At 42.5% G+C, this 16,517-nt stretch overlaps 1 protein-coding gene across 3 annotated transcripts in view; it reads left to right on the forward strand.

The window, feature by feature from the left end:
* LOC119026792 (NACHT and WD repeat domain-containing protein 2) overlaps window positions 1-16,248 on the forward strand; it is a 51,656-nt gene extending 35,408 nt beyond the window's left edge. For all 3 annotated transcript variants that reach the window (XM_037111322.1, XM_037111321.1, XM_037111323.1), the window contains exons 5-8: window positions 2,845-3,048; window positions 3,860-4,010; window positions 6,014-6,603; window positions 9,787-16,248. In XM_037111322.1, coding sequence (XP_036967217.1) covers window positions 2,845-3,048; window positions 3,860-4,010; window positions 6,014-6,603; window positions 9,787-13,683 — 4,842 coding nt within the window. In that variant the 3' untranslated portion in view covers window positions 13,684-16,248. The remainder of the gene's footprint in view (window positions 1-2,844; window positions 3,049-3,859; window positions 4,011-6,013; window positions 6,604-9,786) is intronic.
* Window positions 16,249-16,517: the final 269 nt, after the last annotated feature.

Here is a 16,517-nt window from a genome sequence, read left to right on the forward strand (position 1 = left end):
AGAATGCAAATCTTGACAGGCATGGCATCAATAACTGGGGAGCGGAACTAAGACAATGGTTGATTATGGAAACATCCATTTATGGGGTTGCTTGAATGAATTAGAAACCTTTTTTATCATAATAGTCTCCATTAAAATAAATTAAAAAAAAGAAACAAATTGTTTGGACAACATTTAAGAGATCTCAGGATATGTTTCGATTTCACGTTGGTGAGCAATAGGCGAGTGATGCAGTTAATTATGTCTTTTTAAGTACGCTGAGCTGAAATGTGTACCTGTCACTTGACATGCCTGAATGCAGCTCATAACCTTTCCCATCAATCACGCCTGAAGCTAGTGAGCAGCCTGGCCTAGTTATTAAACTTGTTATTTTGGCAGGAGGAGAGCACAGAGAGTTTCACACAAGAGGGAATCCCCTTCCTCTCTTCCACGTTTTGGTCGTTTGGTATTTTCTGACTTATAGAGATGCTCGGCTCATGTTATGCACTTAAATTAGCACTGTTTTCTAATTAGATTCTTGCTTTAGTGAATGTACTCAAATATTCCAGTCACTAGAGGATTCATTTATTCATTCCTTAGCATCATTTTTCTTTAACTCCCTTGTTTTAAACCAAATGTGATAATAGTCAAGGGATATCTTTTTAATCCTCTCCACTGTTGTTTTTCGCCCTTTGGTGCCAGCTACATACATTTAATCTACTGTTTCATGGGATAAGTGGGTCAGCTCAGTGTTTATATTACGCAAAACATGGGTTTGGATACCCAACCTTGAAAATGACACCTCCTCCTCCAAAACAACTGATGCTGTGCATAGAAAATATCTTCTAAATCCAAAAAACAAGCCGCATAATGAACTCTTGGTATCAAATTTGAGGAACGTGGCCACAAAACTGCAGGAACCTAAATGATTCCACCACGGGCGTTTGTGGGTTTTGAGAGTGGGCCGTTCCTACGGACCATGCCACATGCCATCTTCTGATTCTGCTTGTTCTCTGCATCTGTTCCCACTGTGAATGCCAAGCGAACGAGGAGTCCAACATGGAATGGCTTTGAAGCGTCATTGCCGCGAGCGCACCAACGTGGTTTTCCTGCTCATTGGAGCTCACAGTCATTTGGCTCGGCCCCTCGCTCGCTCCGCGTCTTCGCCCCAGAGGCTTAAGCCGCATCTGAGTTACGACGCATAGAGTAAAGATCAGCTGGTCATGGAGTTGGGGGGTGGGGGGTTTCCAGTGATTTTTGCTCCAGTTCTCCTCGAACGTGACTGATAGAGGACAGCGAGTAGCATGCCAGGAAATGGCCCTGATCACTTTCGACGGCACTGAATCGGCCGCCGCTCAAAAGCGTGAGCGTAGATGCCGAGGGGGGAGAATGGAGTCTCACTGGGGCTTACAGTAGATATGCCAGGTGGAGAGGGAGATAAAAGCGGGATGAAAAGGCCACTATTTAATTTGATGAAGCGTAATTATGCAGCTTCTGTGTTGAGAGTTCTAGTTTCCGAGATTGTGGACAGCGATCGTTTGGCTTTGCCTGAGAAGACGTCACGATAACAACATCAACTTACAGCGCAGAAGCCCACTTAAATCAAATTTCACGGCCTTATATTCTGTCCTCGCAAATCTACATACCTCCCTTTAATGAATGCATTAATTTCCTTTCATGTAAAACCCTCCCATCTGTTCTATACATGAGGCAATCTGCTCATTTTTCTTAATACGACTGATTACTGAGCATTAGGAAATTTGGCCACGGCTGTGTGTTTTTTCACATAAAGTGTGTCATTCAGGCGTTTGCTGTGCAGCAGCAGAACGAATCAGCTTTTTCTTACAGGAAACAATGAATTTTGAGAGGGGATTAGTATTGAACCTCAGCGCTTTTGAGGTACCGGCCAAAAGGACTGCATGAGCAGCAGACAGCGTTGACGATTTGATCAGATTTGTACGTACGGAAATAGAAATTGTCACTGCCCACTTCCAGGCGTCCTTCACTTTTGGTAAGGATGTGAATGCAATCACTTGCAGGTCTCGCACAGGCCTCCACTTTTCCTTTGTCATTGTCCAGCTCACATTTCATTATTTTCATGTCTCCTCTCAGCAGAAACCGTTCGTCTCTGTGCCTCAGCAAAGTAACATCATAAAGATATTAAAACCTGACACGAACTCGCATCACCTGGTCAAAAGCTGTTTTGCCGTTTTAAAAGCATCCTTCTCAAACTTGAACTATAAGTAAAATATGTGTGGGAAACACCCGCATCAACATGTTTTTAAAACAACAGCGTTTTCCTTTTCTTTTCTCTTCTTCTTGATATTAAAACTGTCCCTTATCATTGTTCCTTCACTTAAATAATCCCCCTTTCACATTTCTTTAAGTTGTGATATCTATGTGATAGTGTGCAGCATATAGAGAGCAGATGGCACTTTTATTGAACAATCGCGCGCTCTTTCTCGCTTGTTATTCTCAGCACTTTCTGCAAACATGAATGCGTCTCCGTGGGAAGAGGGTTTCTTATTTAAACTGTACAAATGTGGCCGTAGTGGAAAGCAATTTCTACCCGAGAAAGAGCTGTCAGGATGCACCGCATTGCACACGTAGTGGGGATTCTCGTGGCAGCTTCAAATTGGCTTGTGGATGTCCCAACTGCGCCACAGTTGCGCCCGTGGCTCTGAAATTGCCTTAAATAAGTCGCACGGTATGCATCTTTGACTCCACTTTTCACCCTGCACCACTCATCCAAAAAATAGAGCCCTGAAACCCGCTTGAAGGAGTGTAATGATACACATTTCCTGTCCCTCTCTTTCTCACCTTCCCTGCCCTCTATTTCCTTTCTTTCCCCCCCCCTCTCCTCAGGGTCTGGTGGGAGAAAAGTACGGCAGCATCCGAGTGCCGGGGGAGGTGGAATCAGCGGAGTTCGAGATGATCTTGGATGCAGCTGTGGAGGCGGGGCTGGACACACACATCTTGGAAGAGTGGTACTGCAGGGATGAAAACTCTGTGCCACCCGCATACTACCTCAAACCCAAAGCCCAAATGCTTAAGAACTACCAGAACTCGGTGAGCGCGGCGAACACTCTACCAAGCAGAAAAGGGATTTGTTGGCGGTTGTTGTTTGTCATTTTAACCCCCGTGGATGTTCCTAAATAGTGTCTTTTCAGGGTTGATAATAGTGTCTTCTCCTTGAGCCCCGTGGTTCATGAATTTAATTCTCCTTGAGGAACATATTTGAACAGAAAACCAGCTTTGCTTTGGCAAATTGTAAAGCAAAGGACTTCAAAGGAGCTTAAGAGCTGCCTGAGACTTCACAACTTTGCTCACAAACTCAAAGAAAATCTTGGTATGCTTGCAAACGACCCCATAAAAGTCATTTAACAACAATTCTGTCAGCACAGTTAATTTTGATTAAAACGGTTTAGCTTTCGAGTTCCCCTATTATTGTTTTACAGATATAATAAAATATCTGGCTAAGTTTTGCTAAGAAAAGTGCATGGTAACATTGCTATGTGTCATCAAAACTGCACATTGTTGGCAAGTATAACACTTAAACACAGTTAAGGATTCTAAAACATTCAGATGTGAAATTTTCAGACGTGGAGAATCTCTCAAACTCCCCACCAGATAGCAGCGAGTTACTCGGAAATTAATCACACCAAGCGATTTAAAAGAAACACATTTCTGAAGGCCACATGTAAAACTAGATGACCGTGTCTCACATGAAACACGAGGACAATATTCCCTTTGTCGCTCTATGCGTCTGCACAGTGCACATTCCCTCCGTCCGTCATCCAAACTCTCTCTCTCTCTCTCTCTCTCTCTCTCTCTCTCTCTCTCTCTCTCTCTCCCTCTCTTTGCACTCCGGCCCACTTAGATGGAGTCGAGCAGCGCAGCCAAGACCAAGAATGACAAGGCCTGGAGGAATGTGTCGGAGGAGATCAAGAGGATCTTCCGCACAGCGGTGCTGCAGCTTCAGGAGAAGGGGACCATGAAGAGCCCTCAAGCCAAGAAATTCCTTTGCTCTGGTTGGTTTCAGGTCCACTGTTTCTAACTTCTTCCATCTTCTCGTGTCACATCATTGGATGACTTCTTTTCATGATGGAACGTGTCTGTCCAGTTCTATCTCTGCGGGTCTCTATTTTGAAACTTTATATTTCTTTGTACAATGTAAATTTGATAGGTAATCGGTCCCTGACTTACTGAAAGTAAAGTCAGCTTTTAAAATCGACAGTGATCTTTTCATGTCGGAACACTTTGCAGTAGCAACAGAAAATAAGAATTATCAGTTCTTTGCTTCCATTTGCATGCATAAATAAAAGAATTACCTACATTTAGCTTCCCAAATTTGCTAGTTTTCACTCTTACATACACTGTAAAATCTAACAAAGTAACTTAACTTTAACTTTCGAGTAAAGTGAACCTTTAAAATGTCCATGATAAAAATTTTTTAAAAAAAGACTAAATCTCTTTGGGTTGTTGACTGACAAAATATATTTTTCTTATATAATTGTGTCACTTTTGAGCAGGAGATTATTGATAATGAAGCTAAAGTAGTGAAATCTCCAAATGTATCCTGTAAAATCAACCAAATCTAACCTTTTTACAGACAGTGCATCTTAAAGTTGTAATGTTGCATAACAGTGTAAATCTGAGAGAAGCTAAATTTACTGTTATTATGGTCTGAAATATAAGAAAGCCTCTGCTGACATGATGAATGAGAGCAACCAGGGGTAAATAATCACACGGTGAAGCCCATGTATTTAACGAGTGAGGTTATTGATTAGACCGTTGTCTTGGAACTAAATTGATGACAAGAGATGAGATGCAATCAGGATCTGTCAGACTGATGACAGCGATTGATCGATCGCGCTGGACGCTCACTTCACGGTAATTAATCCAAGCAGCGTCTTACAATGTCAGGTCAAAACGGAAACATTTTCTTCATTCTTTCACCCTGTTCTTCACCATGTTTACTGATGTTATCAGGCAATATTTTCAGCTCCAGAAAGGTTATGAGAACTACAAAACATTACCCGACTTTCAATTGGCATGGGGGTGGGTAGATTTTTGGGGGGGTGAACTTTAAGGTGCACATCAAAACAGAGAATCAGAAAAAAAAAAAACAATATTTCTCAGTTTCCTCTCTGCTAGTGTAGAAGGTGAAAACTATAACTCTGACATTTGAACAATTTCTCCCACTGTTTATTTCCGCCCTGTGCGGTCGGTCTAATATCGGCTCTTGTCTGTAAAAGGCTCCATTTGGGAATCACCCGGTTATTGCTGAATTGTTTGGACAGCGCTGAAGTAATCTTTCAAGGCATCTTTCTCTTTTCCCAGGCTGTCATTGCAGGAGACGATTTAAGCAATAAAGCTCACGATCTGATGACAAGTCCCCGCTTTATAGTCCCGGCCCTGTTCTTACAGAGGAGACGCAGCATGCAGCCTTTTTTAACAGTGGGAATAACTTTAGAAGTTAATTAAGTAATTGCTGCTCAAGTTTTATAAGTTCATATGAAAAGGAAGCGCCTCTTTTGTGTCAGGAAACCGCACTTTAATTGAGCACAGTGGGCTTTAAGTGGTGCTGGTGTAGAGGAAGTTGTGCCGTCTCCTGGAACTCCTAACTTTCCTTTCACACTTTGCTCTCTCCCACCTAATTAGTGGGCTACCATGTGAGCAAAACGAGACAGGAGACGCTGGCAGAATTTAAGTCAGCAGGCTCTTTGTGGGGGAGCCTGTGATACAGTTCAGTGGTGCTGGCTTATGTGATTTTATCAACTTTGTTTCTTTTTAAATAAAGCTCAATGGAAATGTAATCGGAGGCTAAAGGCTTCTTAAGTTGGTTCAGCTTTGCTCCTGAAAGAAATCTAAATCTTACATCTGTTAGGCGTTTATCTTTGTAGGTTGTACATTGTCATCCAGCTGTGGTCCTTATCGGTATTTTAGAACTTATCAACACAATCGAATCTTAAGTTTTCTTCTGTTTTAAAAAGGGTTTATGGTGATCGGTTGTATCTTTCTTCTATTTCAGCCTTGGAGGATGAGTTAGACTTTGCCCTTGGGAAACAAACGCCAGCCTTTCTCAGGAAATGTGTCTGCTACATTCGCAAGATCTCCAACTTCGACCGCTTCGCCAAACTCCCCGAGATGGCCAAATACATGGACATCGTGGTGAGCGGCGATCGCGTCATGCGCAACCAGGAAGCCTACGAACGCCTTCTGAAGGTGCGGGACGAATTCATCCCAACGGTCGTGGCCGCCTCCAACCTCCGTGTCTACTCCTCGGTCACTCACTGCGACATGAAGCTTGGCTACTCGCAAGAAGTGGAGAGCAACTACGTTGAAGGTCTGTGCAAGCAGTTCTACGAGGACATGGTGGACATCATCCAGGCTACAGTCCAGCAGAACTTTGACACGGAGACAGACCCGCTGTACGATGAGATCCTGCAGCACCTGTCGCTCTGTAAAAGCTACGCGGCGCTCTACGAGTTCAAGACCGAGTCCTTGGATTACATACAAGAGTATCTCATGCCGTCCAAGGGGAGCAGAATGAGCCCGATGGTGGTCTACGGGGGACCCTGCACTGGGAAGACACTGCTGCTAGCTGAGGTGGCAAAACAGGTGAGATACTAGAGGGAGAACAGTTGGTTATCTTTCCTCTTCCCGGTGGTCCCTGCCTGCACTTTGGCCGGCTCTCGCAGTTTGTTCACGCTTGCTCTCTTTTGTCTGTCCATCTGATACGAGCATGTGTCCATCTTTGCACAACAGCGTATGAGGGGGCGTGCAACTGTTCATCTCCTCTCATCAAGCGCTCGCTTGACCATCTGCGTGGCTGCCAAAAGACATTCCATTGCCATGCACACATCTCTCATTTCCTCTGTGCCTGTCTGTGTGTGGATATGACTTTTTTGTGTTTGTTTTTTTTTTTCGATGCGCGTGAACATCTGCAGAGATTTCCACATAGTCTGCGTGCATTTGTCTCTTAAAGTGAACGAGCGCCCGTGTGTGTTCTCTGTTCACGCTCTGGCTTTGTGTGTGCCATCTGGCTGCCCGGCTACATTAGGATCACACCACCGCCAAGATCACACAGCACACACCCACAGATGTAGCCCTCCTGTCCAACCTTTGTAATAACTGTCACACTGATACAGTCATTTATAGGAAGCTCCATTCATACAGTATCCTCCAAGTTCATTGTGTGGTTTGTAGAAAAATGTTACGAGGTGCAGTAAGGCTGATAAAAGAGCAACAAAACATTGATCAAAGCCGGAACTTCAGAAGACAAAAGATTACAAGGGCGCTGATTAGAAAGCGAAACTGAAAGCGGTTGGCATGAGGACTGACTTCAAGTGACTTCAAGCCGACAACACTCAATAGACTGAGGAGACAAGTGACGCAGGAGGAGGTTGAGGGAGGGGGGGAAAAAAGAAAATGTGGCATTTCTACAGTAATGTCTGCTTCAGAATATTCTATTAGTGCAACATGAACATGTTTCTTGTTTCTATCAGGGGAGTTTTGTCTCGTTTTCTTAGAGCTTGTCCTCATTTTCCTGCTATAACTTTTACAAACATCTTTTTCTGCTTTCATGTTTTCAACACCAGTTGTGTTTTTCTTTCATTTCGGCCTTGGAGAATGAAGATTCTCTCCACTGCTTTGTCCTGTGTGATAATCTCCAGCCATTCAGTATTTACAGCAAGTTTAAAAAAATTGTTTGAATCCTATGTGGCCTCGGTGTTTTGAAGGGGAGAGAGATGTTATTAGATTTGAGCCGGACTAAAAGGTGCAGAGTAAGTGCAGAGGTGTTTTGGGGCAGCAGGGTGTAATTCACACCTCACATGTTCGATTTATCTGAACCCTGGAGCATTTTTGTTTTTACTTTTGAGCTCAGAGCACATCAGATCTTGTAGAAAAGAGAAGCTCCGTAGTCCTGCGAGTGGGCTGAGCTGAGGCTTGTTTGTAGTGCAACAAAGTACAGAACAACAACGGCTTATGTGATGCAGATAAGTGAAATATGAAAGCTAAAAATGGACAAATTCGTGCTTATGTTTTGTTATTCCCTAAAGGACCTGAATGCAGGATACCAAGACAGATGGATAAAAAAGAAAAGAAAAGGCAAGCTTTAATCACGTAAGCTGATGTCCAAAAAACGCAAAGGCAAGCAACAAAACCCAACCAATTTGAAGCTCGGGGAACACAGGCAGGATTGCAGAAAACACAAGGAGTAAACACAGTAACACCCGACACATGACACAGACTTAAACACACAAGAGGGAGGACTAATATGGGACAGGTGTCAGCCAAAAAGGGTGGGAAAAAAATATTTAAAAAGACTGGAAACCGATGGTTTTCAACATAGCTGAAAATGTAACACGCTGAACTTATATATCACGTTTGATATATTATTCAAGGCAGTCCACTGAGAAAAGAAGAATCCAGGTCAAAATGTCTCACATTCGTGGGACTCTGGGCAGAGCTGTCAGATGTGTGGTTTGCAACTCCTCAGGTCCCCAGTATTAATTACTGTTGTAGAGATTGTCACAAAACAGTTTTCGTATCATCAGCCAAATCATGCACAGTTGCAGAATATTGATAATTAGAATAATAATCAAATAATTAAAAACCACAGTAGTTGTTAAATAGACTATTAAAGCATAAATACAGCAGTGTGTAATGGGTTCCTAACAGAGCAATGGCTGCGCTGGCACAGTTTAGAGATTATTGCTAATGTAGGAATAAGCCTACAGAGACACTGCCGATTCTCTGGCCCATTATAATGGATGGCATTTACTGAACATAAGCATCAGGTTAATTAAAGTTATGTAGACTTTTATTTATGGCTGATTTTAATAGGGAGCATAAGGCTTGTGCACAGACATACAGATTCACAAAACCTGCATTGAAAGAAAGTGCAATCCTCTACCTGATTTTACCATTTTACAGTTCTCTGCTCTTGCCTTCCTGTTCTGACATGTGACATATCGTAAAGTTTTAGTTTCCTTTCCATAAACAGTTGAGATTTATAAAATGTAACAATCTATGAAAATCAAGCAGGATGACAGAAAATGTCCTTACTCAAATTTAAAGTCTTTGATATTCACACTTTTATAAATTCAGTCTTAGACACACATGCAAAGCATTTAGAATTGTAAACGCTGTGCTGGCAGATACTGTGTCGCTTTCTTTCCCCTTCCCCCTCTCTCACACATACACACAGCTAAATGACGAGTAGGCGTCATCACTGTTGCCCTAAAAGTGTCAAATACCATCTTAATGTCTCAAAATCTCAGCTGGGCCCTTTCATGAATTCATGAATGAAATTATACTAACAATGAAGCCTCATATTTGTACTAGAGTTTACTCATTGAATGTTGTCTGATGATTAAGTAAGACAGTATTCATATATGAATAAGAGTTATGTATTTATGACCTAGACAATGTTTGAGAACATTAAAAAAACATAACAGAGTTGTAGATGTTTTCTACATCTAATAAAAAGTCAGAAATTCGGTGTAGCACAGATTTGCTGTCATGAAGTAAAAATGTATTACATTTTTCTTCCTTGCAGTGCTAATGAGCCCTGCCTCATACTGTTTGAATAACGATGAATTAGATCCCTCTGCCTGCACTCTAGAGCTTTGATTATATCAGTTGTTTGACTGTTGTTCTGACCAGCCCAGGAGAATATAAACAAATGTCTTAAAATGTTCAATTTTAAGATTTTTTTTATTCAGAGATTTCTTTTTTTTCAGTTTATAGCTTTGTTCTACTCTAATTATTCTAACAATCATCTCTGCTGTTTTTCAGGCCTACACATGGCTGCAGACAGAGATGGGCCCTGAAACAGACCCAGTGGTCATTGTCCGTTTTATCGGCTCCAGTCAGCTCTCTACAGACCTACGCAGCCTCCTCCAGAGCATTTGTGAACAGATTGCACTAAACTACCGCTGCCTGATTCACTTTTTGCCTAACAAGATCCAGGAGATGAAGGAGCTGCTGATCAACCTACTAGGGGAATCTTCATTCCACAGACCCTTAGTTATTGTCCTTGATGCCCTGGAGCAGCTCTCAGATGGCGATGAAGTTCGCAAGCTGTGGTGGCTCCCCATACATTTGCCTCGGACAGTCCGCATTGTAGTCTCAACATTGCCCAATAAACACGGCATCCTGCAGAAGCTTCGACACCTCATCCATGATGAGGGGTATTATGTGGAATTAATCCAGAGGGACCGCAAGGTCTGCAGCCAAACCTTGAAACAGCAGTTGCTGGGAGTGAAGAGAAAAGTCACCTCAGGCCAACAGATCTATGTGAATGAGGCTCTTGCCAAGTGTACATTGCCAATGTTTGTCAATCTCATCTACAGAGAAGTGGTTCATTGGAGGTCTCACAAAGATGTGGACGACAGATCGCTGTGCTCCACAGTGCACGAAAGCATTGAACAGCTCTTCTACTCGGTGGAGAACAAATTGGGCCAACGATTTGTCTTTAGAGCATTAGGGTATATCACCATGGCCAAGGCTGGGCTAACAGAGGTCGAGCTGGAAGATATTCTATCCCTTGATAATATAGTTCTCGGAGATGTTATTGTGGCAACTTATCTCAAAAACCCCTTGAGGATCTCTTATGATTTGGTTGCAAGGCTCAAAGAGGAGCTGGATGGATATCTGGTTGAACGTCAGGTACGTAACGTCACCTTGATGGTTTGGGCCAACAGACATCTTCATCTCATTGCCCAGAAGCTGTATCTCAGTAATGAGGAGGATGTCCATCAAATGCACAGCCTCCTAGCTGAGTACTTCTTGGGAGCATGGTCAGGAGGCAGGAAGAAGATCTTCACTTACGATAACAACCATTTCACTTCCCTGAACATATCTCATCACAAAAACCCCCACCATCAGCAGTCCCATGAAAAGGCATCCTCTGACAAGTATTCATACGACAGGCAGACTCCTGAGCAGCCTTGGGTGTTCCAGTGCAACCTTTTAGAGCCTGATATTTTCTTCGTCAACCACAGGAAGATGACGGAGCTGGTGTACCACCTTACCAGGAGTGGTCGCACAGATGACCTCATGTTTGGTGTCATCATGAACTTCAGCTGGCTGTACACAATGATAAAAATTGGCCAGTTTGATAAGGCTCTAACAGACATTGACCTAGCTTACAGCTACACCCAAGAAAAAGAACTAAAGTTCCTGGCCACCACACTTCGTAGCATCAAGGTGAAAGTACTGAAGAACCCAGCATCGCTATCTGCAGAACTGCAGCAAAGGCTTCTGCCTGTTGTCACCTCCCTCCCAAAGCTCAGACACCTCCTCCTCGAGTGTGACAAAGATGGCCCAAAGTACTGCTCCATTGTGCCTCTCCACTCCTCAATGGACGTCACTTACAGTCCAGAGAGGCTTCCTTTGTGCTCTAGCTACATGCAGATTGTGGAGATCTTGCCCACTCTAGCCCCAAATATAGTCCTAGTAGCCCTGGAAGATGGGTCTGTCAGCACCTGGGATGTAGAGAGTAGACAACTTCTAAGACAGATCGACACTGCCAGATCTGTTGTGCTGGGAATCAGGCTAACATCTGATGAAAAGTATCTGGTCGTGGCCACAACCAAAAACACGCTGCTCATCTATGATAATCACAAGTCCTGCCTTTTATCTGAGGTTGAAATCAAGGGGTCCAAGCACAGTGGTGTGGCTGGTGGGGTAGCTTTCATCAATGGTTTCACTTTGTCAACCCATCATGCTTTAGCTTGGCTTGAGGCCAGTAAGGACGTCAACGTTATTGACCTATTGTACGGTTGGCCCCTCTACCAGTTCCATTGCTGGTATGAGGTGACTTGTGTCCAGTGCTCTCCAGATGGAATGTATGCCTTTTGTGGCCAGTACCTCAATACTGCATCCATCTTTCATCTTGGAAATGGGGACAAGTTGGCCACTGTGACCTCTGAGTTTTCTGGTGGATTTGTAAAATCCATCCTAGTCCTGGACACGCTTAACCAAATGGTGATGATCGACAATGAAGGCAGTTTGTCAGTATGGAACACCAAAGAGGTCACCAACCCACGGCTGATGGAGGATTATGATTGTAGAGGGGATGACAGTGAAGTGGTGAGCATTGAGTTATCTGAAGACCAGCGCTCCATTCTCATCTGCAAGGCCAGAAGTATCGAGGTGCTGGACACGAAGGTGTGGAAGATGGTAGAGAAGTTCAAAGCCAAACGTACAGAACGCTTTGTGGCTGCTGTTCTCTCCAAGAATGGACAAAGCATTGTGGCCTCCATGGAGAATACCTCCTCTATCTTTGTCTGGAGGAGGGACAGTGGACAGTGCATGGCTAGCCTGATTGAGATCTCAGGGGCTATCGTCAAACTTATTAAATCAGCCCACCACAACCTGCTCCTCTCTGTTGCCAGCAGTGGAGTGCTGTCTGTTTGGGACATTGATATCATCACAGCCATGTCTAATATTGATAAAACTGGCAAGAAGATCCAGACCTTGCAGTTGTCCGGCAGAGAGGATTATGTGTTTACCATGGACGGTTCAGAAGCTGTCCACAAGTGGAACTTCAGCACTGGCTTCATTGAGACAGTCTTTAAGCACGAAGGCATAGTCGAGAACTGTGTCCTAACCTCCTCAGGGGATCTCATGGTGACTTCAGACGACAAGTCCAGTCAGTACATCTGGCAAACCAACACTGGAGAAAACATCTTCCGTATCAACGGACAGAGAATATCACAGCTGCTAATCACCCACAACGACCAGTTTGTGGTGTCCCTCTGCGAGCAAAATGCTTCCAGAGTCTGGAGGCTGGCAACTGGGCACAAAGTGTGCAACATCTTAGTCACCCTCCAGAATGCACTGATCACCACAGCAAACACTTTCCTCGTGGGAACCTCCAAAAACAAGCTCCTCGCTGTTAGCCTGTGGTCGGGCAGTGTGTCCAAGAAGTTTGTCTGTGATGATGGCATTACCATTGTCAACTTCAAGCTCATTCCTGATTGCCCTGACTGTGTGGTGTTCATCACATCCACAGAGACCATCTTCATCTGGAGTGTGGCAGATGAATCGGTCTGCAGGCGAGTCCAGCTGCCTACCAACTTCCTCAAAAATCTAGAGGACTTTCAGATCTCACCCAATGGGAAACTCGGAATTGTATCCAAAGGTGATGAGAATATTAATGTCCTGGATCTCCACAGCGGGAAGCTTAGGCTTGTCCATGCTGCTGGTATCATTTGGCGGCAGAAATTATCAAGAGATGGGCGTTACCTTGTGTATGTCTGTTTCCGGAACTGTGATGAAGACGATGATGCTGGTGTTGTGTCCAATCTGATCGTGATGCGCCTTGCTGATGGCAAAAGCATTGGCACTTGCTCCTTATACAAGACGCCCACCTTCCTGTCTCTCTCACAGCGAGCACTGAACATCATCATTGGCTTTGAGGATGGCAGCATCGGCACATACACAGTAGTGGATCGTGTGGATGCTGCCCTCAAAATAAAGATAGCCACCTCCAACAGCCGGCAGATTGTCAACAACGCCTCGCAGAAGGTGCGGCCAAAATGTGGCAACCATTCCTTTAAGACTGTTGCCGACTGCATTTGGAGGGAGTCAACTGAGGTGTTCTCCAGGGACAGCCCTATCAACGTGTCCGACTCTGGGGAAGGTGAGTCGACGACACCTACAAAAAAGGCTGAACTGCTGCAGTGATAGGTCAAAGTCAGAGAAGCTGGTTGAGTTAGGATAGGCAGGTGGACATAGGTGACAAAGTTTAGAATCTCTGGGGTTGCAGTTGATTCTTGTTTACAGCCACGTGATTCAGCTGCAGATGTCAGCCCTCTGGGTAGTCAATGGGCCGACGGTTTTAACGCTGCACTCAAATTATGTATTACTTACTTCCAAGTTATTCTCTTTGTTTAACACACAAGACTGTTAGAAAAATACTATGTTTTTGAGAAGATTAAACATGTCTATTCTGTGAGGTATTAGTTTGCCATTATGTGTCCTTTTGCATTTGAAGAACAGAGTTATTATTCAAATGTCGTGGTCAAACATTTTCAAAGCCATTCCAGTGATCTTAGTCACTTTCATTGTACACTATCTTTATTTACGTTGTGCACATTAAGCCATAATGTTGTTCTTATTTTTTAAAAAAAAGAAAAGAAAAATAGTGTATTTATGTTTGTATCAACATCAGTCGGTACTGTACAAAAAGGAAGAACTATGAACATATGTACATATCCCTTTTTGGCTGCTGCAATTTGTGCAACTCCTTAAAAATGTTATGTTGTGCTTAATGCAATCAAAGTGAGTGCCTGGAATTTAAAAATGTTCTTTATGTGCAGATTACAAGATTTATGAAAATGCAGGGAATTTGTAAACACAGTATACACACAGTTACATAATACTTGCATTGATGTTAAATCTAAACGAAACAGTCAACAACACGAGAGATCGATGGCATTGCTCTTTGTAATGATAGCTGTAGAAATTTCTTGGAACAGTTTACGTAAATTTGATGTGAATTTACCTGCAGTTCCATCAGTTTGTGTGCCGTTTGTGTTAAGGGAAACACCACTATTGAGCATACAGTGTAGCATAGCACCATACACATTCACGCCTTAACCAGTGTACTTGCTTTAGGTTTAGTGGAGTTTGTATAAATGTTCCTGTGGAAAAGGACAGAGTGATTAACCCAGTGTTTCACTGAAGCAACTTGGCCGTGTGAATATATTTAGAGATTTAGACAGTCGGTTGAAGCACTTTATGAGTGGTTTTATGATATGATAAATTATTAGATTTATTCATGTGAAACATTGTATAAATTGTTAAAACGTGATCTAGAGTTGTCTCAATATATTGGTATTGGATTTGCCTACAAAAATACGCAAGGCCATCCGGGTACTTGCAGGCTACAGCTTCCTCACTTGAAATGCTCCACTCCCTCTACGCTGTTAACGCCTGGCATCAGTACAAAAAAACTGACAGCAGAGACAGGACGTTTGGAAATATGGGACTAAGAGAGTCAAGTTTGAGCTTGTGAAATATGAAAACCTTTCATTGTATTTCATCTTTTGCAGATTTTTTTTTTTTTGGGGGGGGGGGATCAAGATTCAAAAGATTTGGAATGAGTTGAAAGAAACTGTCACTGCAGAAGAAATTTAAATCTACATCAACTATGAATTTGGCCTAGTTTTTTTGCACAACTTTTAGTCAGTCTCTGATATTATCTATACAAATCTTTTCTTACACATTTACAAATTAGAATTGCTCATGTAGAGGTTTGTCATGGGTTGACAAAAGGGGAAATACAACCACAGTTCTTGATATTATTTCACAAGCTCTAAATGATTTTGACCCTTACGTGACCCCATAGAAGCTTGACAGGCTACAATAAAAGCTATTAAGATCTAGTACACTGACAATCTTAAAGTATAGTATAGTAAGTTAAAAATGAGGTTGTACCTTGCAGGTACCGTGATCGCTTTTCAGAGCATGTCTGTAATAACCCAAAACGCAATTTTGAGCTCTCATGAGACCAATTATCTGCCAGGCATGATTGAAAACACACTTACACTTTGACATATACTTTTCAAGGGCTATTCCATCTTATTGTATGTTTACTAGTTTTTGAACTGTTGAGATAATGGCCCTTGGATAATTTCAAACCGGGTAGCAGCATCAAGCTTTAAATTACTTTATTTCCCTAGAGTTACGAAATTGAAAGAATATATTATATTATGTAATTGCCAAAGTCCCAATTTTAGTTTGTGTTTTATTTTCTTGACTGTCTCTTTTGTTTTCTGAGGCTTGTACTGTAATTATATTGGTACCAAATTGTTTCAGTGTTCTACTGTGATTCTGTTTATGATAGAGAAAATGTGCTATCTTTGCTAAAAGTTTAAAAAGAGTCCTCTTATAAAATATATTGGAATGCCAGTTTAAGAGTATATTTGAATGTGTCCATATGGAAGCCAGTAAATGGTATTATTGTATGTTAAGTAACTTGAATGACTTTTAATAACTTACATGTTTGCAACTCATAGTTGACATACTGGTATAATGAATGTTTCTATGGTATTCTTTGTATTGTCAGGACTGACTTACCTGTTTAGAGATTTATATTTTCATAAATGTTGTACTTAGATTTTGTTACAGAGTTGTTTAACTGGAATTCAAACAGAAAAGAAACTTATGTCTGAAGCAATATGAAACTAGTGTGTATGCATTGTTTGTATGAAACATTTTAATGTAATAAAATGGTTCACTTTTTGCCTCCAATGCACCGCCTCGGGGTTTTCACTGTAATTGGAGCCTGCTACAAGACGTTGCTGTCATGTTTCTGCTTTTAGAAACATAATTTGTCTTTGATCTCAGACAATGACCGATGAATAAACTCCCTTCTAATTGGCTGCAATTAGCCCACTTGTGAAACACTGGGAGCGCTACAGTAGGTTAAGCTGCAAAGCCCGTTGTGAAACAGGTAATTCATGTTTTTGTTGTTGTTTCAGGGTCATAGAGCACTGACAGACAAATCCTTGTTT

Source organism: Acanthopagrus latus, chromosome 10, assembly GCF_904848185.1.
Source record: "Acanthopagrus latus isolate v.2019 chromosome 10, fAcaLat1.1, whole genome shotgun sequence".
NCBI lineage: Eukaryota > Metazoa > Chordata > Actinopteri > Spariformes > Sparidae > Acanthopagrus > Acanthopagrus latus.